This window comes from Pan paniscus, chromosome 9 (genome assembly GCF_029289425.2).
Source record: "Pan paniscus chromosome 9, NHGRI_mPanPan1-v2.0_pri, whole genome shotgun sequence".
In the NCBI taxonomy this organism is placed as follows: Eukaryota; Metazoa; Chordata; class Mammalia; order Primates; family Hominidae; genus Pan; species Pan paniscus.
The window spans coordinates 48,593,682-48,621,528 of NC_073258.2; the positions used below are offsets into that span (position 1 = coordinate 48,593,682).

Sequence of the window (27,847 nt, forward strand, 5' to 3'; positions counted from 1 at the left end):
GGGGAGGTCTAACAAGCAGCGGGGGCTGCGGGGTTGTCCTCGGGGTGGGGGACTGGACGCTGTCGACAGCACCTTCCTGGGGCCCCGGCTCCCGTTTGGTGGTTGGTCCCAGGGCCTGCCCGGTTCCTGACCTCTGCCCGGCGGCCGCGCTCGTCGGGGCCGGGGGCGGGGCCGATCCCTCCGGCTTCCCGCTTCCCGCGGAGAACAACAATGAAAGTGAAAGAGGGGTGGGGCGGGGGCGAGCCCGGGTTCTGTGGCCCATTTGCCCTGTGGCCTTGAGCAAGCCCCTCCCCCAGGCCTCGGGGGCTCTCCCAGTTTGGGGGAACCGGGCGAGGCAATGCCGCAGGCCCAGGGTTAGAGGGGGTGGGCACTTGCAGCTGCCGATGTGGCTGGATCTGGAACTTCTCAGACGGCTCCTGTCAGCACCAAGTTTCACCAAATCCAGGCCTGCGGGCTCCTCCCCCAGGACCCCCACTCGCAGTCCCTCAAGTCTGTGCTCCCGGAAAGGCACTGGGCGACCGCACCCGTGGCTTTCTCTGGGCGACCGGGTCCCAGACTCCCCCCAGCACAGCGGAGCGCTTCCCTGCCCACCCGCGGAAACCGCCCCAGGTGGGCCGCGCCCCCTCCCCAGCAGCCAGCAGGGCGCCAGGGCTGAGCCGGCCGTGGAGGGGAGCGGGCCCGGCGGGTTATACAGGCGCCGGGGCTCCGCGGCAGGCAAGAGAAGCTGGGGCCTGAGAACGGCCCGGGCCTTGGCGTACGGCAGGGGACGACCTGGGATGGGGGCAGCGGGCGGCGGCGCAGGGAGTGGGCCGGGGGCCGGTGTGCGCGGGCGGGACGGGGCCCGGGGTCGGGAGACCACCACTCGGAAGATGGGGCCGGGAGAGGCCGCCGTCGCAGCGCAGAGGGCACCGGCGGGGAGACGCGAGGGCGCGGGGCCGGGAACACGGACGCCGGAGTAGAAGCGCGGGGGGCGCGGGCTGGAGCGGGGGCGGGGACGCCGGGGTCGGGGGCGGTGCGGGTTTGAGGGGAGGGGGCGGGGCGGGTCCTTCCCTGGGGGGGTGGGGAGAGGGGGCGGGGGCCCATGTGACCGGCTCAGACCGGTTCTGGAGACAAAAGGGGCCGCGGCGGCCGGAGCGGGACGGGCCCGGCGCGGGAGGGAGCGAAGCAGCGCGGGCAGCGAGCGAGTGAGCGCGCGGCGGCCCCTGGTCCGCCCGGCCGCGGCCGATCTAGGGTCTGGGGGCTGGAGGCGGGGGTGGGGGTCTGAGCTGCGTCCTGGGCTCGAGGCGTCCCCCGGGGAGTCGCCTCTTGGCGGTGCGTCCGGGCTAGCGGCGAGGGGCCGCCCCAAGTCTTCCCACCGCCGCCACCTTAGCAGCCCGACTTGGGGCCTGGAAAGTGGAGCACGCGGAGGTGGGAGGGCCCTGCACGCGGCCCCCGGTGGGGAAGGGGACGGGCCAGGGATTCAGACTCTGGCTCTCCCCTCAGGATGCAGCACCGAGGCTTCCTCCTCCTCACCCTCCTCGCCCTGCTGGCGCTCACCTCCGCGGTCGCCAAAAAGAAAGGTGATGGGGGATGATCGAAGGAGGGCTGGGGACGGGCAGGCGAGGCCCCGCCACTTCTGGACTGGGCCGCCTGGGTTCCTAGCCTGGAACCCCAGGAAGGCGGCTCCCGAGGGAGTCTCCCCGTGCCCCAGTCCTGAACTCTGTTCCTCGCGCGTTGTAGATAAGGTGAAGAAGGGCGGCCCGGGGAGCGAGTGCGCTGAGTGGGCCTGGGGGCCCTGCACCCCCAGCAGCAAGGATTGCGGCGTGGGTTTCCGCGAGGGCACCTGCGGGGCCCAGACCCAGCGCATCCGGTGCAGGGTGCCCTGCAACTGGAAGAAGGAGTTTGGAGGTGAGGCGGGGCGCAGTCAGAGGGCAGGAGAGGGGGGCACAGCCTCGCCGAACCCTGGGCGGACCCTTGGCGGAGGGGGGGGCCGCGAGCCGCGGGCCGCGCAGCGCTGACCTGGGCCGCTCTCTCGCCAGCCGACTGCAAGTACAAGTTTGAGAACTGGGGTGCGTGTGATGGGGGCACAAGCACCAAAGTCCGCCAAGGCACCCTGAAGAAGGCGCGCTACAATGCTCAGTGCCAGGAGACCATCCGCGTCACCAAGCCCTGCACCCCCAAGACCAAAGCAAAGGCCAAAGGTCAGCGAAAGGAGAAGGGGGTGGGGCTGTCGCGGGGGGCTGCCCCCCCCCCGCCTGTGAGGGGACAATTCCAAGTTAAACCTTAAGTTTTGAGTCCTGGCCAGTGGCTTCCTGACATCGCCTCACTTGGCTTCCCTGCCTGGAAAAGTCTGAAGATGGGCACTACAAGAGAGGCCGCAGGTGATGCTGGGGACATAAATCCTCCCTGGCCCAAATAGGGACCAGCTCAAACTACTCCATTGGAGCATCTGGCTTAGGACCCAGGGAGAGTGTCCTGGAACGGCTTGCCTTTGTCAGCTCTCCAGCCACGGGCAGCATTTGGTCAGCTCTGCCCTTTCTAGTGTTGGGAGGAGGTCAAGGCCCACCCTGGGCCTCTCAGCTCACTCGTGACTCAGCCCAGCGGGGCCAACAGGGCAGGGGTGAATCTGCCCGCTTCTCAGGTGAGGAGGCTGAGGATGCCCAGGGCTGCTGTGACCAGGACCAGGACTGGAAACTTGAAGGTTTTCTGATCCCAAGTGGAAATAGGAAGCTGGGGATGTCCCATGTCCACATCACAATGGCTGCCCCATCCCCTGCTTCCGAGTCAGCTGATTGGAAACCACTAGGGGGCAGAATCTTCTCCTTCCCTGATGCCCGCGTGTTTGTGGAGCCGGCGGTCTGCAATGGGTCAGCCTAACTGCTGATATGGTATTAATATTTCTTTCTTGTTTTACAGCCAAGAAAGGGAAGGGAAAGGACTAGACGCCAAGCCTGGATGCCAAGGAGCCCCTGGTGTCACATGGGGCCTGGCCCACGCCCTCCCTCTCCCAGGCCCGAGATATGACCCACCAGTGCCTTCTGTCTGTCTGCTCGTTAGCTTTAATCAATCATGCCCTGCCTTGTCCCTCTCACTCCCCAGCCCCACCCCTAAGTGCCCAAAGTGGGGAGGGACAAGGGATTCTGGGAAGCTTGAGCCTCCCGCAAAGCAATGTGAGTCCCAGAGCCCGCTTTTGTTCTTCCCCACAATTCCATTACTAAGAAACACATCAAATAAACTGACTTTTTTTCCCCCCAATAAAAGCTTTTCTTTTTTAATATATAAAAGCCCCTTCCCAAGGAGTTTGCTGTGGAAATGTGTTTGGGAGTGGGAAGGTGGGGAGAAAGACCAGGCTGTAGGGACTGGTGGGTTTCAGGGGGCTTGGGGGCTTGGTGGTGGGTGCTCTCCAGAGCTCATGGAAAAAGCAGAACAATTACAAACATTTCTTCCAGGGCCCCTGAAAGGGTGCTCCCCATCAAGTCGCCTAAGCCTTTCGGCCCTCATCTCCCCCAGGGACCAGGGCTGGGGAAGGGAACCTGGCTGACTCGCTGGAACCACCACACCCATCTCAGCCTCACCCAGTCAAAGGTCTTTTGATACAACCCACAGCCAATCAGGAAGGTTCTACCCATGGGGGAGAGCAGATGCGAGGGCTGCGTGCCTACCTCACTGCCCACCTCCCCCCTTCCCACTGTCATGGAAACCCGAGTGAGCCACCAGGTTGACTCCTTTCCTCTTGCCTGTGTGACCCAGGCCTCCACCCTGCAGAAGCCAGGGGGTGAGAGGTTTGAAGAGGGCAGATGGGAATGCCATCCACCACAGCCTCACCCTGACTCGATGTGTGACCTGGGACAGCCTTCTAAGGCCGGGGCTGCAGGGGGCTGTCTTCTGAATAAGTGGACCACTCACGGCTCAGCCTGGGATCGCAGAAGGCCAGACCTCCGTTCCTGAGACAGAACCCCTGACCTCCCAGCTGCCCCATCTTAATGTGACAAGGGCAGTGCTGCTGGGGCGGGGGGGACCTGGCCTCCATCATACCCACCCAGAACCTGGCTAAGTAGTTGCAGCCAGAGGAGATTTCTGCCCCTGGAGTGGGATTTGGGGAGAGGGGGCTGAGCCTACATGCGGGGTGCAAGGGGGCAGAAAGCACCGATTACAGCAGAATGGGGGACCCCACCCTTCTACTCCCTTCCCAAGCCTCCTTTTCCAAGCACTGGCCCCTTTGTTCTTCCTGAGGGGGCCCTGGGCTTCGGCCCCCATCCAGATGTCCATTCTTCCAGCACTGCTGATGGTTGGTCACAGTGGGGCAGGTGCCCACCCAGGCCAGTGCCCCGCAGCTCGCTGAAGCAGGGCCACAGAGGTGGGCCAGGCAGCCCCAGTTCAGACACTCCCTGGGGTAAGCCTCCTCAGCCTGAGCAGAGATCTGGTCTCTGAATGCAGCCACAGAGCCTCTTCTGAACTTCCTCCTCAGAAAACATGAACACAGAATGGTGCCTGCAACTCTTCCCCACAGCAAGTGAGCCGTGTGGTCCCCCAGCACACGCACGCAACACCAGCACCTCCTAGGGCACTCCTGCCTGCCTACCTGGCAGTGCCGATGTTCCGATACTGGCACAGCAGCAGGTGCCGGAAGGTCTTTTTAAAGGTGGCGTTGCACAGAGCATAGCAGGCAGGGTTGATGGTGCTGTTGACGTAGCAGAGCCAGTAGCCAATGGACCACACTGTGTCAGGGATGCAGCTCTGGCAGAAGGTGTTCACCAGGACCATGACGTTGTAGGGCGTCCAGGTGAGGATGAAGGCTAGCAGAATGGCAAAGATCGTTCGTGTCACTTTGCGCTCCCGGGCCGCCATCTGCCGCTTCTTGCGCACCTGGTTGCGAGCGATGCTGGCGAACTTGCGGGCCACGTTGGCCGCAGGGCGCATGCCAGCCGGCGTGGCAGGCACAATCTCAATGGCTGTCACACACTCATTGCCTGTCTGCTTCGTCACAATCTGGATCTTGGACCATCTGGAGGCTGGGTTGAGGGCCCGCGGCTGCAGGGGAGGGGCGGGCATGGCGGGCGTGGTGGCCTCTGTGGTGGACAGCTCTGTGGCTGGGCGTTCCTTGGTGTTCTGGGTGGCACTGCCTGAGCTGGACTCATTGGAAGTGTCCTTATCAGCCACGGGACGCGGTGGCGGTGGCAGCGCTGGCGGGGGGGCCTCCTCCAGCTTGCCATTGCGCAGCTCCTCCCGGGCGGCCTCCCCGGGCGGGGGCTTCTTGACGCTCTGCTTCATTAGTGGGCTCTTGAGGAAGGCCAGCGTCTTGGCTTTCTTCTCCTTCGGGCCCTCGGGCCGGTGCTTGTGGACTCGGCTGCGACTGGCCAGGGAGATGTGGATGTACAGCACCGTCATGATGACCACAGGCAGGTAGAAGGCAGCAATGGCTGTGCCAAAGGTCACTGCTGGGTTGGACAGGAACTGGATGAAGCACTGGTTGTCGGGCACCGTCCGCTTACCCACCACAAACTGCCAGAACAAGATGGCAGGCGCCCAGAGCACGAAGGACAGTACCCAGGCAGCGGCAATCATGAGGCCTGCCATCTTGGTGGTGCGCCGGGCAGGGTAGGTGAGGGGCTTGGTGACGCAGAAGTAGCGGTCAAAGCTGATGATGAGAAGGTTCATGACGGAGGCGTTGCTCACCACGTAGTCCAGGGCCAGCCACAGGTCGCAGACCACGGCGCCCAGGGGCCAGTAGCCCTTGATGATGTACACGGTGTAGAGGTTCATGGAGAAGGCGCCTATGATGAGATCAGCACACGCCAGGCTGAAGAGGAAGTAGTTGTTGACTGTCTGCAGCTGCCTGTTGACCTTGATGGACAGCATCACCAGGATGTTGCCCACGACAGTCACCAGGCTCAGGGAGCCTGTCACTGTGGCAATGAAGACCATTTCCACCGTCTCATAGCGATTGTGGGATGATGACGTGACCAGGCGCACGGACTGATTGCCCGAGCTGCCATTGACAGGTGTGAAGTTGGCCATGTTGGTTGCCAGGGGTGGGTAGGCCGTGTCTGGGGAGGAAGGGGAGAGAAAAGCATGAACTACAGGAGGGAATGGGGGAGTCATCTGGAGGTACACTGGCTTCAAGGTGACAGAGGGACATTCTCTGGCAGAATGCCTTGAGAGAACTCTGTCCCGCCATCCCGCATTCGCCCATTCATTCAACATTAATTGAGCACCTACTATGTGGCAAGCATTGCTCAGGGTGCTGTGGCTACAGAAGTGAATAAGACACACATGGCCCCCTGCCTCCTGGGGGGAGACATGCAAACACGTGAGCCACAAAAGAAAAAAAAGGCAGGGTGATGAGAGAGTGAGTCAGAAGGCAGGACAGGCATGACTCCTTGCTAGGTGGCCTCACCCACCAGGTCTTCTGGGTGATGAGGAGCCAGCCACAGGAGGAGCTGTGGAGAGTGGCCCTGCCAGGGGCAGTAGCCACAGCAAAGGCCTGGAGGCAGCGCAAGGCCTGGACAGAGGCCGGTGCTGGGGGAGCTCAGGGAAGCAAGAGGAGGAGGAGAGTGGTCCCAGAGGCCCACGAGCATGTGGGCTCTGGAGGGAGGTGTTCTGTTCATCCATTTACCCACTCGGTCATTTCTTAACACCTGCTCTCCAACCCCTGTAGAAGACACTGGGACAAAGGCAATAATAGGGGTATGTATGAGCACCTAACACTGATGGTCTACTAAGTACCAAGCACTTTTGACACTTAAAAAAAGTGTCTATTTATTTATCTATTTATTTGTAGAGACAGGGTCTTGGTATGTTGTCCAGGCTGGTCTAGAACTCTTGAGCTCAAGCCATCCTCTCACCTCCTGAGTAGCTGGGACTCCAGGCGCCATCATGCCTGGCAACACTTTTTGTAGTGTTAACTCATTTCATCCTCATAACAAACCTATGAGGTAGATACCATTTTTTCTCTACTACTTACAGATGGGGAAACTGAGGCACGGAGCTGTTAATAGCCTGACCAAGGTTTCACGGCTTCTTGCACTACGTTGCTGGTGGGAATAAGTGCGGGGTGAGGTGGTGAGAGGAAGGCAGTCCCGTAACTTAAGAGCTCTGGCTGAAAGAGGCCAAAGAGCTCCAGGAGCCAGAAGGCTTTGCAGGAGACCAGAGGCGGTGCATGGAGCTGGGCACCCCAGAGAGGAGGAGAGTCCCTGCAGAAGGGGCTTCAGGAGGTACCTGCAACTGTCACATCCCCTTCAAGGAGTCCTCAGCTCCAGCCACAGGGCATGCAGCTGGGAGGGAGGCAGTGCAGGGGTCACTAGGTTGTCAGAGAACCCTGAGGCCCAACTGGGGACCCATGAGGTGAAAGGATTGTCCCAGAGGGAAGAGAAGGCTGCCAGGGCCGCCTCTCCCCTCCACAGTCCACTCCGCACACCGGGCGGCGCCCTAGCTGGAGTCCCCACCACAGGCCCTTCCCTGAGCCTGCCCTCCCTCCCACCAGGCTCCTCTTAGCTCTCCTCCCCCTCTTCCTCTTCCCTCCATGTGAGGGAGGCCCACGCCAGCTCTGAGTGCCAGGGCAGCCGCTCAGCCCAGCCTCCTTCACACCCGCCAACACACACACCGCTCCACAGACGCACGCGGGCCCATCACAGCCACGCCAGCCCAGCAGGCATGGTCGGATACGCAGTTCTGTGCGTCTGTGTGTGAGAGGAAGAGAGGGCGCGGCAGCCGGCTGTGGAGGAAGGAGCACTAACCCGCAGCCTGGGCTCTGGCTCTGTGGCCTGAGACGATCCACTGCCCCTTCCTGCACCTCTTTCTCATTTGCAGAATAGAGAGGATCCTGTCCTGGGAGATCCTCCCCAGCAGCTATAGGGATTGGCACCTAAATTTGATCTCTATACATAAACACAAAAATGTACTGCAGACTGGGGCCAAGGGCCAGGGTAACCGCCCCAAGTCTGACCCCAGCCCTTCTATTTCACCGTCGCAGATACAGACCCAGCCTCCTAGCCTGATAGTTCAAGTTCTCCTGTTCTAAATCCTTGGTTCGTAGGAGGAGAGGCTGAGAGCAAGTGTTGTCACCCCCAAGGTCACACAACGAGTCAAGGGCAAAGACCACATTACTGCCCTCTCTTGGGGTCCCTGACAACCCCATTTGGCTCTGAGAGCCTCTGAAATAGAAGCTCAGGTGTCACTCTCTGAGCTGTCCCCTCCAGCACCAGGAGGCTGCCCTCCCCCAATCACTCACGTGGAGGAGGGGACAGGGCAGGCAGGAGTAATCAGTCAGCCAGCCCCAAGGAAACTCACTTCAGCCTCCCAAGGCAGGATACAGGGCAGCAGGATGATAACAAACGGGGCTAGAAGTGCAGAATGTGAAAACATAATAGCTCTTGTTTATTGAGTGTTAACTGCGCGTCAGGAACCCCTCTGAGCTTTTAATATAGATTATCTGGTTTAATCCTTACAACAGCCTGAAAAGGCAGGTATTATTAGTGTCCTCATCTTACAGATGTAAATATCGTCTTATAGATGAGGATAATGTTAATCAACTGGCCCAAAGTCACCAGGTTAGGAAGTACGGGTGGGGGCAGGAGAAGAACCCGGGAAGCTCCTTCTTAAAGTCCAAGGTGCTACTGCTCAGAGTTGACCTCCTGCCTCTGCTCCCCTCGACCCGAAAACCACACAACTGAGGGACTGTCCAGGTGAGGCTTGGGTAGGGTCCCCTCACATTCCTGCTGGCTTCTCGACTTAGCTTTCCCAGAAGACAAGCGATGTCTTGTCTTCACCCAGATCCTGGCGGCTGGGCTGAGCCGGGACCACTGGATGGCCGGTGATTAAGTCCTGCTCTTGGCCCGCGTGAGGGAGCTGCCAGGTGCTGACAGGGCGAGGCTCAGGGTCTCCCCGACTCCGCCCCGCCCCAGCTGTCGTCGTTTTGGACACCTCGGGGTCACCCGCAGACATTCCGACCCCCTCTGGCGCCTTTCCCTGGAATCCAGATACGCCTGGCATCTGGGGAGCGAGCTGCCGCCGCCGGGGTTGTGCGCACCGCTAGATGGCAATGTCGGTCCCTGGTGCCCGCTCCGGACCTAGACCGTGAGGCCGCCGTTGGCCACCGCCCCCAACTCCAACGCGACTGCGAACCCAGAGGAGCCCTCAGGCACAGCCTCCCGGGGAAGTGACGCGGGGTCCCCTCGCCAGGCCCCGTCGGACGCCGCCCCAGAGCTGCCCTCGGCTCCGCGCGGGGTTCTCGGGTGGGAAAGTTGAGGGAGCCCGGATTCCACCCGGCACCCTGCGAGGAACGTGTGGGCGGGAGCGCGAGTGCGAGTTCTGTTTGTGTGTGCCTACGGGGGAGCGCGAGTAGACGCTAGTAGCTGTATGCATGTGCGTGTGTGTGCGCACGGCCACGCCTGGATACCAGTCCGCCCGTGAGAGCGCGTGAGCATGCCGCGCCGTGTGGACACGTGCATGTGCATGCGTGTGCGTGCCTAGGGTGCTGTGGCCGGGAGGATGCACACGGTTCGGGTGCCTCTACACCTGTGGACTTGCATGCACAAGCAAATGCAGGGCCGAGAGTGGGTGACCGGTCACATTCCAAACGCCCCTGCCGGAGACTCAGCCAGACCTTAGCTGTCCGCCTGAGCGCGGAGAGGGTCGGGCCAGGAGCCTGCATCGGGATTGCACCTGGCCTGTGGGTGAAGGGTTGTGCGGGCGAGGAGGCCAGACTACTAGGGGCTGCCTGCGACGGGCCACCTAACTTTGGGACGCCGTCTTAGCCCAGTGCCCAGAGGTGTCCAAGTCCTTAAAGATGTGGCAGAGTCCTAGCCTCTGACTGACATCTGTCGAGGGGCCTCTGCGAGAGTCGCCCAACCTGGCCTTGAGGGACACCAGGCACGCTCAGCTCTAATAACTCCCCTAAGAGGCGTTATTGCCAAAAGCCGCCCATTCTCGCGGCGAGAGGGCACCCGCAGTGCACCCACAAGGCGGAGGCCCGGACGGAGCTCGGGTCAGGCGAGTGCAAGACTCTTGTCCTCCTTCTCTCCTCACCCTGCACCCTACCCCAGAGGCACTGTCTAGCCCCTGTGACCAAAGTGGGGACCCAGTTTCTCACGCTAGGGTCGGGCGGGCCTCGAGGGCCGTGTTTTCCTAGGCCATCTGGAGGCTCCTCCATGTCTCCGCCGTGGTCGAAGGAGCCCTGGCTCTCGGGTGCCCCGCCCTCCCTCCAAGCCCCTAGCACGCAGTTCCTGCAGCCTCTGGGCGTGGGCACTGTGTTTCCCGAGTCCTCGACACCCCTCTTCCCCGGGCGAGACCGGAGGGGGTGCTCCGCACGCCCGTGGGGTGGTTTGGGGTGTAGGTCTTCGGTTCTTGGGCATTCACTCCATGGCTCTGGGAAGGCTGTGGCCCCTGGATCTGTCCCTGGGGCGGGAGAGGAGACTCCAGAGTCCAAGGGAGGGAGAGGCGAAGATTTGGCACCGACATTGTGCCCAACACTTCCGTTGCGGGGCCGGAGGAGGGGGCCTGGAGCTGGAGGACCCCGGCTTGGAGGCTGGGCAGCAAAGGGGGGTAGTACCGGAGCGGGGGAGGGGTGTCGGGGAGGGCAGGGGTGTTTTCCGTCGGGGCTCAAGGTCGTAGATGGAGGACTCCAGGGGCCGGAGTGGGCTGGCAGCGCGGGGGCAAAGGGGTGGAGGGAGAGGGAGGGCGGGGAGACGGCGGGAAAAGGGCTCTTTGGGGCTTCAGCGCCCGGCGCCCTGCTGAGCCGCCAGTGGGAGGGCTGGAGTACCGGGTCCCACCCCCGACGGCTGCCCCTGGCTCCGTGGGGTCTGTGGGCGGGCAATCCCCCGCCCCCGACATCCTGGATGCCCACCCCTTCCCACGGGCGCACCCGGGCGCACCTGGAGAAGCCTCCGGGAGCCCCCGGCCTTGCTTCCAGCGGGGTCCCCCAGCCCCGGCCCACTGCCGCTCCCGGCCCGCGCTCGCCCCGGAGGGGGTCTGGCGCCCTGTCCCAGTCGAACCCACCTCTGGGGAGCGTCAGAGCGTCCCGGGGACCTGCTTCCTGCTCTTCCCGGCGAGCCCCCCGCCCCCGCGCCGCCGCGGAGCCACTTACCCGCCGCCTCTGCCCAGCTCCCCTCGCGCCAGACAGACGGCGGGACGGACGCGCGGCCCCGCGGGCCGGCGGGGCGGGCGGCCGGGCCGAGGGCCGGGGGCGGGGACGGGGTGTCGAGGGGCGGCCCCTGCTCCGCCCGCAGCTCCCGGCGCTGTGGCTCCGACTCGCGCTCACGCTCGCACTTTTCCCCGAGCCGCGTGATGTCACGAGGAAGCAGCCAATCGTGGCGGGGCCGCGCCGCCCGCCCCGGGCCGGTCACCCGGCGGCGACGCGCGGGGGTCAACACCCGAGGCGTCGGAGACCCCGGCGGTCCGCGCCCCTCTCGGGGGCTGGCCGGCAGCTCCCCGCTTGGGCACAGAGGGCGCCGCCCACGGCCAGCGACGCAGGGGAGCAGGGGGCGCTGCCCTCCGGGGGGTGGGGGTGTCCGCGTTGTCATGGGGACGCGGCGCCCCCTCGCGGGCTGGGGAAGGAGCTGGCAGCCGGGTCCGGCCGCGCTCCCGCCTCCGCCCTGACCATACTCCCGGGACCCTGAGCTATTTTCGCGCCTCTCCGGGACCTCAGCGCCCTGCGTGGCCCCGCTGGCGGTTTGGCCGCGAGGCGCGGGAGTCTGACCCCAGCGGGAGGCTGCGGGTGGGTGGGGCGGGCTGCGCCGCCAGGGATCCGTCGCGGTCGAGGGCCGGGAGCTCCAGCCGCGCCGCTGCGTGCCGGCCGGGCCGCCCGCGAGGAGGGGCGCCGTCGGGGCCTGGGGAAGCGCAGGAGCGGGTGGACTGGAGAGGTTCGGCCGGGGAGAGAAGAGCCCACCGCGGACCACTCGCCCGCACCCGCTCGGCTCCCTGCTCAGCGTTCCGGGCCGGGGAAGGGGCGCGCCCCTGCTCTCCCAGCCCTGGGATGGGACGCGCCGCCAGTCCAGGCGCAGCCTGGACCGCCAGTTCACCGCCGCCTGTGAGGGACAGTCGGTTGCCCAAGGTCGCCGGGGCCGGAGCCCGGGACAAGATCCCGGAGAGCGGGCAGCCAATCTCAGAGGTCGCTGGGAACCGCACGGGCCGTAGCCTCAGGACTCCGGGCCTCGCCCAGGCTGGGCGGACCTTGGGGCGGCTTCAGCACCTCGGAGAGCTCCCCGCGCCCTGGCCCAGCAGCCTCGCCTGCCTGATACCGCTCCAGCGCTTGTCTCCCTCCGAGAGCGCCCTTCCGGGGAACCGCCGGGGTCGGACGCTCCCCACTGCGCCCAGGACCGAGGCCTGTAACCCCAAATTCTGATCGCAAACATTTGATTAAGCTTAAGACGTCTGATTTCTTCTCTCGGGGAAACAACTCAAGACCCTCCTCCGAGGGCCGGAGGTGGTGAGGGCGATTGCGGGGGCGGCGGTGGAGGAGAGGCAGGAGCCTCTTGGCAGAGAATGGGAGGGAACTCGAGTAGAAGCCAGCGCTGCGGGGCTCTTGGTGTGGGGTTCTCCGCGCGGAACCCGGAAGTGGAGGTCGGGTCCCCAGAGCTCGCGAGCGCGACGGCAGGGGTTGGTCGGAATTGGGAACTTCAGGGCTGGGGTTGGTTGGCTAGAGTAGGAAGCCATCTTCTGTTGTTACATGAATGATCGGGTCTCCCAAGACCTCATAACTGGGGGTGAAAGAAGCACTACTGTTCTTGCCCCACTTCACAAATAAGGAAAGTTGGTTCATAAGACCCTAAGACGGCACTCCTGCACTTCTTCCACTTTGCCATATCCTTCCCAGGGCCCAGAAGAGTGTGATACTCCTAAGAGGAGGTAGGGGTTGTGGAGGAGGAAGGCAGATCCTTAAAACAGTCAGATGAGAAAACAAGCAAGGCCAAGGGCGGGAGGCTGCATACACAAGACACGCCTCCAGCTACTGACCCCAGCTCTTCCAGAAGCTGGCAGGCAAAGTCACTTTAATTTCTCCACAATCCCTGTTATGAAGGGCTTTTGACCTCTCTCAATCTCCCAACCCCAAGAACCCACGGTGGAACCCTGGAGAGCTGAATTGGGAACAAGGGGACTTGGTGGTTTCTCTGCTCTGCTTTTGATGCCACTAGGTCAGCAGACAAGTAACAGAATTTCTCTGAACCTATTTCCTCATCTCCAAAAGGGACTGCCCCTATCTTTGCCCTGGTGACGCCACAACCTTGTGATGTGTAAGGGGCCTGCAAAGGTTTTACTACCAGAGAGGCTCTGTCATTGGGCAAGGGCTTTCTAAGGAAAGGGGCTGGTGTGGGGACAGAGAGGTGTTGACAAGGGCCTCCAATGGGGGGTGGGGAGGTTGGGGAGGGTGGCTGGCACCATCCAGAGACAGCAGAGACAAGGCCTGGCAGGTCCAAATTTGGACCACCTTGGCCGGATGGTGGCTCACGCCCACAATCCCAGCATTTTGGGAGGCCGAGACAGGCAGATCACTTGAGGTCAGGAGTTTGAGACCAGCCTGGTTAACATGGTGACACCCCATCCCTACTAAAAATACAAACAAAATTAGCTGGGTGTGGTGGCACACCCAGTTACTGAGTAACTCCCAGTTACTCAGGAGGCTGAGGCAGGAGAATCGCTTAAACCTGGGAGGTGGAAGTTGCAGTGAGCTGAGATTGTGCCATTGCACTCCAGCCTGGGTGACAGAGACTCCATCTCAAAAACAAAACAAAACAAAACAACAAAAAACAAACAAAAAAACCCAAAAAACAAATTTGGACCACTTCATCCCTAGGGGCCTCCCCATACCCTTTTCCCCAAAGCAACAGAACAAGTCAGGGTTCCATTGTTTCTCCTACACCTTGTCTTCCTTCTGTAGAAATGACTGGCTGAAGTGTGCACTCTGGAATCATACACTACTTGGTTCAAACTCTGGCTCTGCCAGTTAATTGTGTGCTCTGGGGGTAACAGCAGTAATGACCTCAGAGAGTTTTTGTGAGGATTGACAGAACGCACATTGACTCCTGGCCCGTGGTTTACATTAAACAAATTAGCAGGACCCACTATCGGACCAAGGAATTCTTCCTCCAACAGGTGGTGGGGAGAGGATGTGGGGCAGTGGGCTCCCTTCTCCTTCCATCCTTCAATGCTTAGCTCAAATCCACTTTTTTTTTTTTTTTTAAAGAGATAGCATCAGCCGGGCATGGTGGCTCATGCCTGTAATCCCAGCACTTTGGGAGGCCAAGGCAGGCAGATCACCTGAGGTCGGGAGATAGAAACCAGCCTGACCAACATGGAGAAACCCCATCTCTACTAAAAATACAAAATTAGCCAGGCGTGGTGGCTCATGCCTGTAATCCCAGCTACTAGGGAGGCTGAGGCAGGAGAATCGCTTGAACCTGGGAGATGGAGGTTGCGGTGAACCGAGATGGCACCATTGCACTCCAGTCTGGGCAACAAGAGCGAAACTCCGTCTCAAAAAAAAAAAAAAAAAAAAAAAAGAGATACAGTCTCACTTTGTTGCCCAGGCTGGACTTGGACTCCTGGGCTCAAGTGATCCTCCTGCCTCAGCCTCCCAAGTACTTAGGGACTACAGGTGTCTAAATCCCACCTCTGAAAGGAAGCCTGCCCTAGCCACTTGTGTGCTCTCTGGGCTTCAATGATTCCAAAGTACAGAACTAGAAGTAACTTTGAGGTTGTGTAGTACAAGCCCTGCATCCTAACAAGGGAAAGTGAAGCCCAGAAAAGGCAAATGGCTTGCCCAAAGTCACACAGCTAAGTGATGTGTCTTTTAGTCCAGAGTCCACTAATACAGAATTTTCTAGAAAATAAAGAGTCTTCCTAACTCTGGCCATGGTTTTGTATTTCTTGCTTGCCAACTTATCTTTTGGTTTTGTCTCTGTTGGAGCAGAACCTGGAATTCTGAGTGCCCCATGGCATCAGAGACAGATTTGGGCACACACACACACACACACACACACACACACACACACTCTCAAAAGTACGTGCTGCTGGCAAAAAGCCCTGGAATTGCTTGGATTTTCCATTAGAGCTCTTGAAGAGTTGGGGCAAATATCCTTTTCCCACTTGAGACGGAGTCTCACTCTGTTGCCCAGGCTGGAGTGCAGTGGCGTGATCTTGACTCACCGCAACCTCTGCCTCCAGGGTTCAAGCCTCCCCAGTAGCTAGGATTACAGGTGCGAGCCACCACGCCTGGCTAATTTTTTTGTATTTTTAGCAGAGACGGGGTTTCACCATGTTGGCCAGGCTGGTCTCAAACTCCTGACCTCAAGTGATCCGCCTGTCTCGGTCTCCCAAAGTGCTGGGATTACAGGCGTGAGCCACCACGCCTGGCCAGCTGGAAGCTTTCAAGCAGCCAAAGCCCACGAATAAAGCAGGCCTTTCGGCCACTGTAGGGAAGACACAGTCAAGGGAGACCTGAGCAGCTAGCAACTGGCACCTTGCCTGCAGATAGGACCAAGTCCCTCCACCTGCCTAGCAAGCTGGACACCTGCTGTGCGTGCTTTCCCAGGACTGGAGGGGATCCAGGTTTCTGGCCAGTTACATCACTTCAGGCCTGTAGTCCTGGGTGGGAAGCTATTAGGATGAACAGCCTTCTGTCATTCCTTCCTACATACTCACCCCGGCACTGGAAGGTGGCCCCAGTCTGTAGCAGGCCCTGGGGAAGCAGGAAGTGGTGGCGTACAGAGAAGTGGTATGAAGCAGAGGTGGCAGCCCTCACCTGACCAGCTCTGGTGAAGGGGTCAGAGGGGTCCACTGCACCCCACTAGGAGAGCACCAGAAACAGTGCCGGGAGAACCTGGGCCTGGCCCAGTTCAATGCCCCTCACTTCCCAATCCCCACCCCTCCCCCATCCTCCTTGAAAATAAGAGAGAGGAGCCTGGCGAGGGGCATGTCATCATTTTAATGATGTGATCTTTGGTGTTTCCCTCATTAGCTGTAGACTATCCCCTCTCCTCCCACCACAATGTTTCTATGATCAGTTACAAACAGAAAGGAAATCACATTTTCATACTAAAAACAAAATGATCAGAGCCTTGATTTCTCCACTAGAAACTACACGTACAGTTAAGAGTCCACATGCAACACCTTAAATCACAGACTGAGACCTCACATTCTGACCTGGAGTCTCCTCCCCTTCCCCAGCCTTGGGCTAGCTTTGGCCTAGGCTCAGGTAATACTGACACCCACAGGCGCTGCTCTGAGGGCCTTGCGGGGAGGAGACTGGTGGACAAGCCCTGGGGGCTGGCCAGCCTACACCCCCCACTCCTGAGTGAGGACCTGCCCACTGTCCCTTGACCCCATCCTGTATCAGGCAAGCAGGCTGCCCCCTTATCCCACAGTAGTCCCCCATTAGTAAATGCCGAAGTCCCTGTCCTCAAGAATCTGGGAGCCTGGCCCGATCCCTGTTGGTTTCAGTGGGGTAAGACGACGAAGAGAGGCTGAAGCTCTGGAAGGCTCAGAGTTGGAGGTGGTGTCTGGGTTCCTGGTGGCTCTGCCCACCCAACAGGTGGACAGGGCAAAGCTGCCTCGCGGGCCTCTGTCCAGGATGATTGGCCCAGATCCGGAAGACTGTTCACTCTCTGGAGGCTCTCTGTCCAGGGCTGAGTCCCCTGAGCCCATGTTACTAGGAGAAAGTGGGGTGCCTGGCAGAGATACCCACTTGCTCCTCTATTCACATTAAACCCACAGTGTGGCTCTCCCGGGCTCCAGATCCTGGAAGGTTCTAGTTCCCCAAGGCAGGCCTTGCCCATTTGACTGTCTCGTGCCCACTGACTGATCTTCCTCTCCACCCCGACCCTCCTCCTCCTCCTGTTCCCTGATGCAGCCAGCAGCTCTTCCACATGTCCAGTTCCCAGTCAGCTGTGAGGTCCGGTTTCTGCTTGGCGGTTCGAGGGGAGGCACCAGTGCAACGTTTGTCTCTACCTGTTCCGTGGTTCTCCCCTAGGGCCTGCAGCGTCCCCCCTGCTGCTGCCACCATCCAGAAGGTGGTTGTTATTGGTCAAGTCGCAGTGGAGGGTTGGTCCCTCAGCGCTGGGAAGGGAAACAGGAATGGGGACAGGGGAGGAAGAGGGCAGGGTTGGCTGGGTTGGCTCCCGCCCAGGGGTACCAGGCTGGTCCCAGGAAGCTGTCCGGGGGCTTAGGCCTCGCTCTGCCAGTTGCCCGGCCTCTGGGAGCAGTCCCCGAGAGGTGGAGGGCTGGGGTGAGGAGGTGTGGGCAGCACCAGGTTCAGTGCCCGTCTGAGAGCTGCGGTGAATGCGGTGGCTGACGATGATGTTGTTGCCGAAGCCGCCCATGGAGGCCATGGTGGTGCTCTGCTCCCGCTGCACCACGGCTGTCATGCCGCCCTCCGCCATCAGCCTCTGGATCCTGCTGAGCGCATCTTCTCCACTGGCACCATACTCTGAACCCTCACCTGGCAGATACAAAGCAGAAGAGAGAGCGAATTGGCTGCTGGCCTGGGCCTCTGAGGCAGGTGGGCAGCCACCGGTAGCAGCTGGGGGATTCTTGACTAAACGCAGGATAGAGAAAGACTCGCTCCATCACTGTGAAAACCAATCCGAGTCTTGAAAGCTAGACAAAACCCCCAAAATGTTCACAATCCATACTTCTGTTTTACTGGTGGGGAAACTGAGGCCTAGGATGGCCAGTTAAGAGGCAGCACTGGCCCAGAAGGCAGCAGGTTGGCCTCAATGAGTTCTCTCAGCACCAGTGGCAGCTTAGCATGCGAGAAGGCAGGTTCAGACAGCTGCTTTTGTCTGCCTGCTCCCTGTTGTGGAAACTCAGCAGACCTAGGGCTGAGCTGGGGTATGCCACTCTTTCTCTGCAAAGAGAGTAGGTACCCTATGGGTGTGGCCCAAAGGGAAACAGTCTGCTCTGCTTCATTACAATGCTGTCTTCCTTCAGCGTAGTTTTGTGTTACCTCCTCAAAGCCCCTGAGGAAGCTGAGAGTTATTTTTATATTGATTGATTGATTGATGGAGTCTCACTCACCCAGGCTGGAGTGCAGTGGTGCGATCTCGGCTCACTGCAAGCTCTACCTCCTGGGTTCACACCATTCTCCTGCCTCGGCCTCCTGAGTAACTACAGGTGCCCGCCACCACACCCAGCTAATTTTTATATTTTTAGTAGAGACAGGGTTTCACCATGTTAACCAGGATGTTCTTGATCTCCTGATCTCGTGATCTGCCCACCTCAGCCTCCCAAAGTGTTGGGATTACAGGTGTGAGCCACTGCGCCTGACCTATTTTATTTATTTTTGAGACAGAGTCTTGCTCTGTCGCCCAAGCTGGAGTGCAGTGGCGTGATCTTGGCTCACTGCAACCTCCGCCTCCCGGGTTCAAGCAATTATCCTGCCTCAGCCTCTCAAGTAGCTGGGATTACAGGCATGCACCATCATACCTGGCTCATTTTTGTATTTTTAGTAGAGATGGTGTTTCCCCATGTTGGCCAGGCTGGTTTCGAACTCCTGACCTCAGGTGATTCCACCCTCCTCGGCCTCCCAAAGTGCTAGGATTACAGGCGTGAGCCACCACGCCTGGCCATATTTATTTATTTTTTTGAAATGGAGTTTTGTTCTTGTCGCCCAGGCTGGAGTGCAATGATGCGATCTCAGCTCACTGCAACCTCCACTTCCTGGGTTCAAGCCATTCTTCCGCCTCAGCCTCCGAGTAGCTGGGATTACAGGTGCCCGCCACCACACCCAGCTAATTTTTGTATTTTTAGTAGAGACGGGGTTTCGCCATGTTAGCCAGGCCAGTCTCGAACTCCTGACCTCAGGTAATCTGCCTGCCTCAGCCTCCCAAAGGGCTGGGATTATAGGCATGAGCCACCATGCCCAGCCTTTGTTTTTTGAGATGGAGTTTTGCTCTTGTCACTCAGGCTGAAGTGCAGTGGCACAATCTTGGCTCACTGCAACCTCCACCTCCCAGGTTCAAGCGATTCTCCTGCCTCAGCCTCCTGAGTAGCTGGGATTACAGGCTCCCACCACACCTGGCTAATTTTTTGTATTTTTAGTAGAGATGGGGTTCCACCATGTTGGCCAGGCTGCTCTCGACCTCCTGACTTCAGGCGATCCGCCCACCTAGGCCTCCCAAAGTGTTGGGATTACAGGCGTGAGCCACCGTGCCTGGTCAGAAGCTGAGAGTTTTAACTGTTCCTTGGAAGGGCTGTTTCCTTCTCTTCTTTCCCTTTACCCCCCCAGTCTTCACAAGCTATTCCCCAGTTATTGTTCTCCTGGGGCTCAATGCCTGATGCCATATTTCCCGGAAAAGAGTCAACTGACCAGCACAGGACCCAGGTCTAGGGAGGGAGAGAAGGATCTGTCCGCCACTCCCTCTCCAGAAATGCCTGAGCATTCCCTTGTGTGGGAACAGAAAAGACTTCGGCTCAAATCTCAGCTCTGTCACTTGCTTGCTGGGTGACCTTGAAAAAAATCCCTAACATCTACCTTGCACGGTGCTGGAGAGAGAAAAGGAGCTAACGCACAGCCCAGGCACTTGGTCAACAGTGCCTGTTGTGATTAACTTGGGGCCTGCAGCAGTGGAGCTCTATCGCTGTGGGACCTCCCTTCCAGCTTTCTGCTCAGCTCTTGGTAGGGTGAGAACCAGGCCAAGACCATGGGCAACTATGATCAAGGCTCTCAGGCTGCGAGGGATGGCTCCACTGAACTGCTGATTTGTCTCCATCAGCTACTGTTTGGAATTTTGCAGTTTTGGGGGTTTTGATGGTGAGTTTTCTTTCCTTTTGGGGTACTTGCCAGCAGCTATTTTTATGAGACTTTCTTTGCTCCCCTAACCCCATCCATCCCCTTCTCTCTGCCTGCCTCATTAGAGTTGGATTTCCAGGCCAGCCAGTTTCACAGCTTGGTGGCATCTAAGGCCCCAAGAGATCTCTCACCCTTCTTGTTAGTACTTGGCAGCCTCATGCTTCTAGTTCTTTCTACAGGTTTTTTTTTTTTTTTTTTTTTGAGACCAGGTCTCGCTATGTCACCTAAACTGGAGTGCAATGGTACAAACATGGCTCACTGTAGCTTAGCCTCTCGGGTGCAAGTGATCCACCCACCTCAGCCTCCTGAGTAGTAGGGAGTACAGGCAAGCACCACACCTGGCTAATTTTTTGTACTTTTTGCAGAGATGGTTTCGCCATGTTGCCCAGGCTGGTCTTGAACTCCTGGGCTCAAGCAATCCTCCTGCCTTGGCCTCCCAAAATGCTGGGATTACATGGGTGAGTCACTGCGCCCAGCCCCAGTCTTAGACGATCTTCCTCAGCATTATGTCCTCTCTTGCTTTTCTGGACATCCCCTGATAAAGCATTGCCCTCCATCCCTCAAGGTGGCTGCCCTTCCCCACTTCCTCCTGGGACACCCGGCTCCAGCTCCCAGGGCAGAAGGAGAGAAAACCTGAAGGGCTCTCAGAGTACTGGGTCAACCCCATCTTCAGGTTTTAAAGCCTTCTAACAGTGGGGCAGAGGGTAAGAAGAAAAAAGTCAACCTACGGCCTTGGTGCCCACAGAGATTCTACCCTGGGAGCCAAGGGCTGCCTGGGGAGGCCCCCTGGGGCCCTCCCTGTGCTCACTGTAGCCCCAATGCTTTCTAAGAACTCTGTGCACTGAAGCCCTCGCAGCATGGTCTGGGGCGTGCTGTGGCTGGCCTGAGGCCTGCTGGCATTGGAGTGCACTGTGCCAGGCGCTGTGCCTAGTGAACTCTCAGCTCTTTTCTTTTCTTTTTGAGACACAGTCTCGCTCTGTCGCCCAGACTGGAGTGCAGTGACATGATCTCAGCTCACTGCAACCTCCACTTCCCGGGTTCATGCAATTCTCCTGCCTCAGCCTCCCAAGTAGCTGGGACTACAGGCATGTGCCACCATACCCGGCTAATTTTTGTATTTTTAGTAGAGACAGTGTTTCATCATGCTGGCCAGGCTGGTATCAGACTCCTGACCTTGTGATCCACCCACTTGGACCCCCCAAAGTTCTGGGAGGCGTGAGCCACCGCACCCAGCTCAGCTCTTCTCAAGTAGATTACCAGGGGCAGAACAGGCTGCCTTGGGGCCCTATGGGTGCTGCTGCAGCCAAGCCCCCAGAGAGCCCCGGATGGGCTTTCCCAGGCTCTGGGGGAGGCCCTGCTGCTGGCACTCAAGTCTGAGCCCACTGCTTGCTTGCCTATGGCTCCAGGCCTGGCCACCCCTCTCTATGGCTATGACTGTGTCCTAACTGGGCTTCTTGCTTCCAGTCTCCTCCCCTTCCATCTAGTCTCCACACTGTTGCTATTACCATCCTAATTCAGCTCTGCTGACTTGAGCTCTGGTTAAGTCTGCACCCTGTTCAAAACCCAGCAGCTGCAAAAGCCCTCACAGTGGTCAAAACTCCTTAGCTTGACATTTGAGGGCTCTCTGGCCAGACCCTTATCACGCTGCAGACCTTCCTGCCCTGTCCCCCACATTCCTGCAGGTACCCGGCAGCCCTGCTCCCTGCCTGCACAGATGGGCATACACTGTGCACACTGTGCCATGCTCTTGTCCCGTCTCCTCTGCCACCCACTTCTCTCTGGTCCCCCAGCTAGAAGGGGATGCTCCTTCTCTGGGACCTCACAGTGCTTCACACCTCCCCGTAGCTGTGGCATCTCTTTTCTGGCCTATAAGTTCCTGAAGGTCTTGGACTCAGCTGTATTCTCTTTTCAGTCAAGTCTAACACGTGGGTTTACACTGGGCGTGTATTTGTCAAATACATGTATGGATTAATAAAAGGGCTCCCAGGCTCCTCACAGGGGCTCCAGACTTAAGGATGCTTGGAAAACTGGTCTTGTAACTGCCCATTGTGGGAGAAGCATTTATTTTATTTTATTTTTTTGAGACGGAGTCTTGCTCTGTTGCCCAGGCTGGAGTGCGGTGGCGAGATCTCAGCTCACTACAACCTCCGCCTCCCAGGTTCAAGCAATTCTCCTGCCTCAGCCTCCCGAGTAGCTGGGATTACATGTGTGCACCACCACACTTAGCTAATTTTTTTTTGTATTTTTAGTAGAGATGGGGTTTCACCACATTGGCCAGGCTGGTCTCGAACTCCTGACCTTGTGATCTGCCTGCCTCAGCCTCCCAAAGTGCTGGGATTACAGGCGTGAGCCACTGGAGAAGCACTTACATGTCTAGTTCTCTCTGGACTTGCTCTTTGAGGGAAGAGACACAATGGATTCATCTCAATGTAATTCCCTCCACAGTGCCCTTGAATTCACGGTGCCGAACACAATACCAGACACAAAGTAAGTGCTCAAAAAAGAATGAATGGAAGATTTTAAAATGTACAAACAAATGGCTCCCCCAGGGCTGGGTGTGGACAGCTTCAGCCTACAGAACTATGAGCTATGCTTCCCTCCTGGGAACTCTAAGCCAAGGCTAAGAGCAACTGAGGGCAGCTGGCACATTCTTCAAGAGAAAAAATACCAGGGCTAGAGGGAAATGGCAGTTACAGTCAGGGATCCAGGCACAGTGGCAGACAGGGGGTTAATTCTGCAGTCTCCTCCTCTGTAGCAAAAGCATCTGTTTTTGTCTTTGAAAATAGGAAATTGATTTAGAGTTCACATGAGGTCTCTTCCTTGGCAAGTCCTAAGGTACACTCTAGAAGCAGAGGCCAGGGTAGGATCAACAAGTTCCCACCATGCCCTACAACCATATTTAATTCTAGAGGTTTCATTGCCAGAAGAGCCAAAGAGGGAACTGAGGCTCAGAGAGTCACAGGAGGAGCTGCCCTTCCTGACCTCTGGGAGTACTGGTCTTCCAGCCCCTCCCTCTTCACATTGGCTTTTTCCTGGCCCAGGGCCCAGGCTACTGCTGCTGGTCTACCGACCATCTTCACCAGACAAAACAGAGGCTCAGATGACCTTTGCTATGGGTCAGGGGCACAGCCATGGTGCTCTCCAAATAGTGGGGCACAGCCATGCTCAGAGGCAGGGCCTTGCCTCAGCTCAGCTAAACTCATTAATTCCATGCTTGCCCTGAATGCCCACTGCAAGCTAGGGAGGCACTGTCATCAGTGCTGGAAGCCAACGGTGAGCCCAGGAAATGCTTCCCTCCCTTTTTGAGCTATGCTCTTGGCCAGCAGGGTAGGAAAGCTTGCTGTAGAGTCAAATTCTGGGAGAAGTCAAACTCTTGTTAAAGTTGAACATGCAAAAAAGCTGATGCGTGCAAATACCCCTGTGGAGGGCTCCTCCTGGAAGGCCTGGAAAGAGCTGAATGGATTTCAACCACATTTTTATAGAACAAGAAAATGAGAAGTAGCCTAGGAGCCCTTTGGTGCTGACAGAAAAGGGCCAAGGGGAGTGGGGAGGGGCAGGGCACAGAACAGCAATTACCACAAGCAGAGCAGGCTTCCCACATTAATAAATCTGTGTGGCTGCGTGTGGCGGCTCACGCCTATAATCCCAGTACTTTGGGAGGCCAAGGTGGGAGGATCACTGGAGCCCAGGAGTTCGTGACCAGCCTGGGCAACATGGTGAAACCCTGTCTCTACAACAAACAAAATAAACAAAATTAGCCAGGCGTGGTGGCGTGTGCCAGGAGGCTGAGGTGGGAGGATCCCTTGAGCCCAGGAGGTCGAGGCTGCAGTAAGCCGTGTTCGTGTCACTGTACTCCAGCCTGGATGGAAGAGCGAGATCTTGTCTCAAAAAATAAAAACAAAATAAATAAATCTTGGTGCCTGTAGCAGGTGTGAGTACAGGTGGGATCTCCCTTCTAGCCCAGCCCAGAAGAGCTGAACTCCCTGACCAGAGGGTTTCACTATCCATGCTCTTGCAGCTCTGGTTTTGTCAATACAAAACCTGCCAGCTGCCTCTGCATGGGGAAATCTGGGCTCAAAGAGAGCCCTGATCCCTGGGCTCCCCTGAAGAGTCTGACAGCACAATAGTGGTATGAGTGCCTCAGAGCAAGGCTCCTTGCCCTAGGAGGGACAAGGCTGGAGAATGACACCCATCCATCAAGTGCCCATACCCTCTGACCCACACCTCCCCTGCCCTGACTGATTTCTGAAAGGGGTATGGTGTGTGGAACAGCTGTGGGTACAGGGTATACGCAGAGCATGCAGGGATGCAGGCAGGCAGAAGCAGCCAGCTGCCCGGTCTCACTCTGCCTGCTGCTCCCGCTGACCAGAGCCTCAGCTTAGCTGGGGCCATCCTCTACCGCCTGCTCTACTTTACAGGAGGAGGGGATAGTGGGGCGAGGAACCAGGTCCTGCCTCCTAAAACCAGGGAAAAGAGCTCCTTCCCTCTGCCCCACCCTCTGTCCCCATCCCCCCAAAAGAATGAAAGGAACTTATAATTGACTAGAAGCCAGAAATGGGCTGCATGCTAACCAAGAAAACAGCAGAGAATTCTCTGGGAGGTGAAACACCAGCAGACATACTTCTGAAGGTGGCAGCTCCTGCTCCCAGAGCCCCAGCATGTCACCTTCAGGCTGAAGGCCTCACTCCCAGCCCAGTCCCAGTAACTTGCCCTCCCCACTCATCCAGTGTCAGTTCTCCACATGCACCAGACATGCCATGAACACAAATTAGTGGTCCTTTATGCAGTAACATGTCTTTGAACTTGGTGCCATTTCATGTGCTGAGACATGTCTCCAGGAATGCTTCCCCACCACCCTACTTCACCTGACTCCTATTCATCCTTGAAGACTAGGCTCAGGGCCACCTCCTCCAGGAGTCTCCCCTAAGCCCCACAGGCTGGGCACAGCCCCTCCTCCTCTATGCTCCAGAGGTCCTCATCACACTAAAACAATTATCAGTTTAGGTGCCCATCTCCCTCTCTAGACTGCGAGCTCCTCATGGAAGGACAGAGAGGCCTACTTGTCTTCACCACTTTTACCAAGTGGCTGACACATGGTAAAAGCTCAGTGAAATCAAATCAGAAAGGGCTGCCCAGCCGGGTGCAGTGCTTCATGCCTGTAATTCCAGCACTTTGGGAGGCCAAGAAGGGAGGCTTGCTTGAAGCTAGGAGTTCAAGACCAGCCCAGGCAACACGGTGAGACCCTATCTCTAAAAAAAAATAATGATTAAAAAAATAGCCAGGCATGGTGGCGCACACCTGTAGTCCCAGCTAGTCAGTAGGCTGAGGCAGGAAGATCGCTTGAGCCTAGGAGTTCAGGACTGCAGTGAGCCATGATGGTGCCACTGTACTCCAGCCTGAGTGACAGAGTGAGACTCTATCTTTATTTCATTTATTTATTTATATTTGAGACAGGGTCTCACTCTGTCTTCCAGGCTGGAGTGCAGTGGCATATCACAGCTCACTGCAGTCGCCACCTTCCAGGCTCAAGCAATCTTCCTGCCTCCAGCCTCCAGAGTAGCTGGGACTACAGATGCGTGCCACCATGCTCGGCTAATTTTTTGTATATTTAGTAGAGACAAGGTTTTGCTGTGTTGCCCAGGCTGGTCTTGAACTCCAGGACTCAACAGATCCTCCTGCCTTGGCCTCCTAAAGTGCTGGGACTACAGGTGTGAGCTACCATGCCCAGCTGAGATTCTGTCTTTATTTATTTTATTATTATTATTATTTTTGAGACAGAGTCTTGCTTTGTTGCCCAGGCTGGAGTGCAGTGGTGTGATTTTGGCTCATTGCAACCTCTGCCTCCCAGGTTCAAGTGATTCTCCTGCCTCAGCCACCTCAGTAGCTGGGATTACAGGTGCCCACCACCATGCCCGGCTAATTTTTGTATTTTTAGTAGAGACAGCGTTTCACCATGTTGGCCAGCTGGTCTTGAACTCCTGATCTCAAGTGATCTGCCCACCTCGGCCTCCCAAAGTTGCTAGAATTACAGGCGTGAGCCACCACACCCAGCTGAGACTCTTATCTTTAAATTAAAAAAAAAAAAAAAAAAAAAAAAAAAGGGCCGGGTGTGGTGGCTCACACCTGTAACTCCAGCACTTTGGGAGGCCAAGGTGGGAGGATCACTTGATCCCAGGAGTTCAAGGCCAGCAAGGGCAACATAGTGAGACCCCATCTCAAAAACAAAACAAAACAAACAACACTCTCTTCCAGTGACTGCTATTTGCACATACATATATACATACTACAAACACACATAAGGGGCTGGCTAGGTATGGTGGCTCACGCCTGTAATCCCAGCACTTTGGGAGGCTGAGGTGGGCATATCACTTGAGGTCAGGAGTTCAAGACCAGCCTGGCCAACATGGCGAAACCCCATCTCCACTAAAAAATACAAAAATTAGTTGGGAGTGGTGGCAGGAGCCTGTAATCCCAGCTACTCGGGAGGCTGAGGCAGACAGAATCACTTGAACCTGGGAGGCAGAGGTTGCAGTAAGCTGAGATTGCACCACTGCACTCCAGCCTCGGCGACAGAGTGAGACTCCATCTCAAAAAATAAAAAAACAGGCCAGGCACGGTGGCTCACGCCTTTAATCCCAGCACTTTGGGAGTCCGAGGTAGGCGGATCACGAGGTCAGGAGTTCGAGACCAGCCTGGACAACATGGTGAAACCCTGTCTCTACTAAAAATACAGAAATTAGCCGGGAGTGGTGGCACATGCCTGTAATCCCAGCTACTCGGGAGGCTGAGGCAGGAGAATCACTTGAACTCGGGAAGCGGTGGTTGCAGTGAGCTGAGATCGCAGAGGCTGAAGTGAGCCGAGATCACGCCACTGCATTCCAGCTTAGGTGACAGAGTGAGACTCTGTCTCAAAAATAAATAAATAAATAAATAAAAATAAAAAGAAGGGGCTGCCTAAGAGAATGGCCCACTTCTCCAAATCCCTCTCGCTGTCAGGGTTTACTGGGAGCTCTGAGAGGTCTGCCTCCTACTGAGAGGGCTGGCCCGCTGGCTCCATTGAGAAGCCCGTGGTGGTTCCCTTTTGCCTGGCCCTCAGGCTTCCTGGAAAAGGCCTAATGGACTCCAGAGCAGCTCAGAGTCCACAGAAACCTGCAAAAAAGGGCCTGAAGATGGCAGAAGGAGCCTTCCACCACCTCCTCCCAGAGGCTCACAGCGGAGGTTGGCTGCTCCAGCCAGCACCACCTTATGGTCATGGCCCCAGCGAGGGGCTTCCACCAAGCACAAATGCAGGAGGTGGGCTGTGCTACAGACCAAAGAGGGACTTCACTTTGAAAATTCTCAGTTCATGGCATCGCGAGCGACCACGCAATACCCTGTTGGGGACTGCGGTGTAGAAAGCCGTTCCCTGGGGTGATAGGCACGTTTGTTATTCTTTGCCTGACATGCACCATGGCTTTTCCTCCCATGGTCTCTTCTGGGCAAATGGCTCAACACAGACTTAGAAAATGTGTCTGTTTGGAGGCTGCTTTGTTTGGAGCTAGGATCAGCAAGGGGGCTGGAGGCAGGGGGTGAGGATAGCAACTGAGTGAGAACAGCCTGTTTAACACAGCTGCTGACGGACTCCTAAGTGGCTCGAACTCTGCTGCTGGGAAGTGCTAATTGGTTTTTAAAAGTGTGAGGCTGGCACAGAGAGTCAGGGCCGAGTGTGGCAGAGCCACACCTGAAATAGGTGAGAGGAAGGGGCTGATGATATGCCAGGCTGCAGCCAAAATGTCAACGAGCCCCAGGTGTGACAGGAGTGTGAGAGGTCCTCCCATGGGGCAGTCCCAAATCTGCCACACTGGTAGGGGGACGACAAGCTAGGCTGTGGTTTGGCCCAGAAGCTAAGGCCTGGGGTGTACTTCTCTGGAATGGCAGCTTGCAGGAGGGAGTCTCCGTTTAGCCCTTTCAATCCAGGCTTTCTGTGCTCTCTCTTTGGAAAAAGAGACAGGGTCCTCACATTTTAGAGGAGAGGGACATCAGTGTACTTGGTGGGAGTTGAGGCCAGCTGCAAGAGTGACCCAGCTCAGGGAAACCATGTCGCTG

At 57.6% G+C, this 27,847-nt stretch overlaps 3 protein-coding genes across 30 annotated transcripts in view; 1 reads left to right on the forward strand and 2 right to left on the reverse strand.

The window, feature by feature from the left end:
• Positions 1 to 5: 5 nt before the first annotated feature.
• On the forward strand, positions 6 to 3,239 carry MDK (midkine). Of its 12 annotated transcripts, none has more exons than XM_034932478.4 (5): positions 6 to 609; positions 1,483 to 1,559; positions 1,720 to 1,887; positions 2,019 to 2,180; positions 2,896 to 3,239. In XM_034932478.4, exons 2-5 carry the CDS (start codon positions 1,484 to 1,486, stop codon positions 2,919 to 2,921), a joined length of 432 nt encoding a protein of 143 aa, XP_034788369.1. In that variant the 5' UTR covers positions 6 to 609; position 1,483; the 3' UTR covers positions 2,922 to 3,239. The 12 variants fall into 12 exon arrangements, with proteins under 12 accessions (XP_034788369.1, XP_063464491.1, XP_063464497.1 ...); XM_063608427.1 differs by having other exon boundaries at positions 270 to 714; XM_057299310.2 differs by lacking the exon at positions 6 to 609 and adding an exon at positions 618 to 754.
• CHRM4 (cholinergic receptor muscarinic 4) lies at positions 3,235 to 13,056 on the reverse strand. Of its 2 annotated transcripts, none has more exons than XM_034932476.4 (2): positions 11,063 to 13,056; positions 3,235 to 6,026 (listed from the first exon to the last, which is right to left on the reverse strand). In XM_034932476.4, the coding sequence occupies exons 1-2, from the start codon at positions 11,496 to 11,498 to the stop codon at positions 4,558 to 4,560; spliced, it is 1,905 nt and encodes a 634-aa protein (XP_034788367.2). In that variant the 5' UTR covers positions 11,499 to 13,056; the 3' UTR covers positions 3,235 to 4,557. The 2 variants fall into 2 exon arrangements, with proteins under 2 accessions (XP_034788367.2, XP_003815261.1); XM_003815213.6 differs by having other exon boundaries at positions 10,975 to 11,220.
• A 2,823-nt stretch (positions 13,057 to 15,879) lies between these two features.
• AMBRA1 (autophagy and beclin 1 regulator 1) overlaps positions 15,880 to 27,847 on the reverse strand; it is a 201,210-nt gene continuing 189,242 nt past the window's right edge. For all 16 annotated transcript variants that reach the window (XM_034932482.3, XM_063608428.1, XM_003815206.4 and 13 more), the window contains one exon: positions 15,880 to 17,410. In XM_034932482.3, coding sequence (XP_034788373.1) covers positions 16,917 to 17,410 — 494 coding nt within the window. In that variant the 3' untranslated portion in view covers positions 15,880 to 16,916. The remainder of the gene's footprint in view (positions 17,411 to 27,847) is intronic.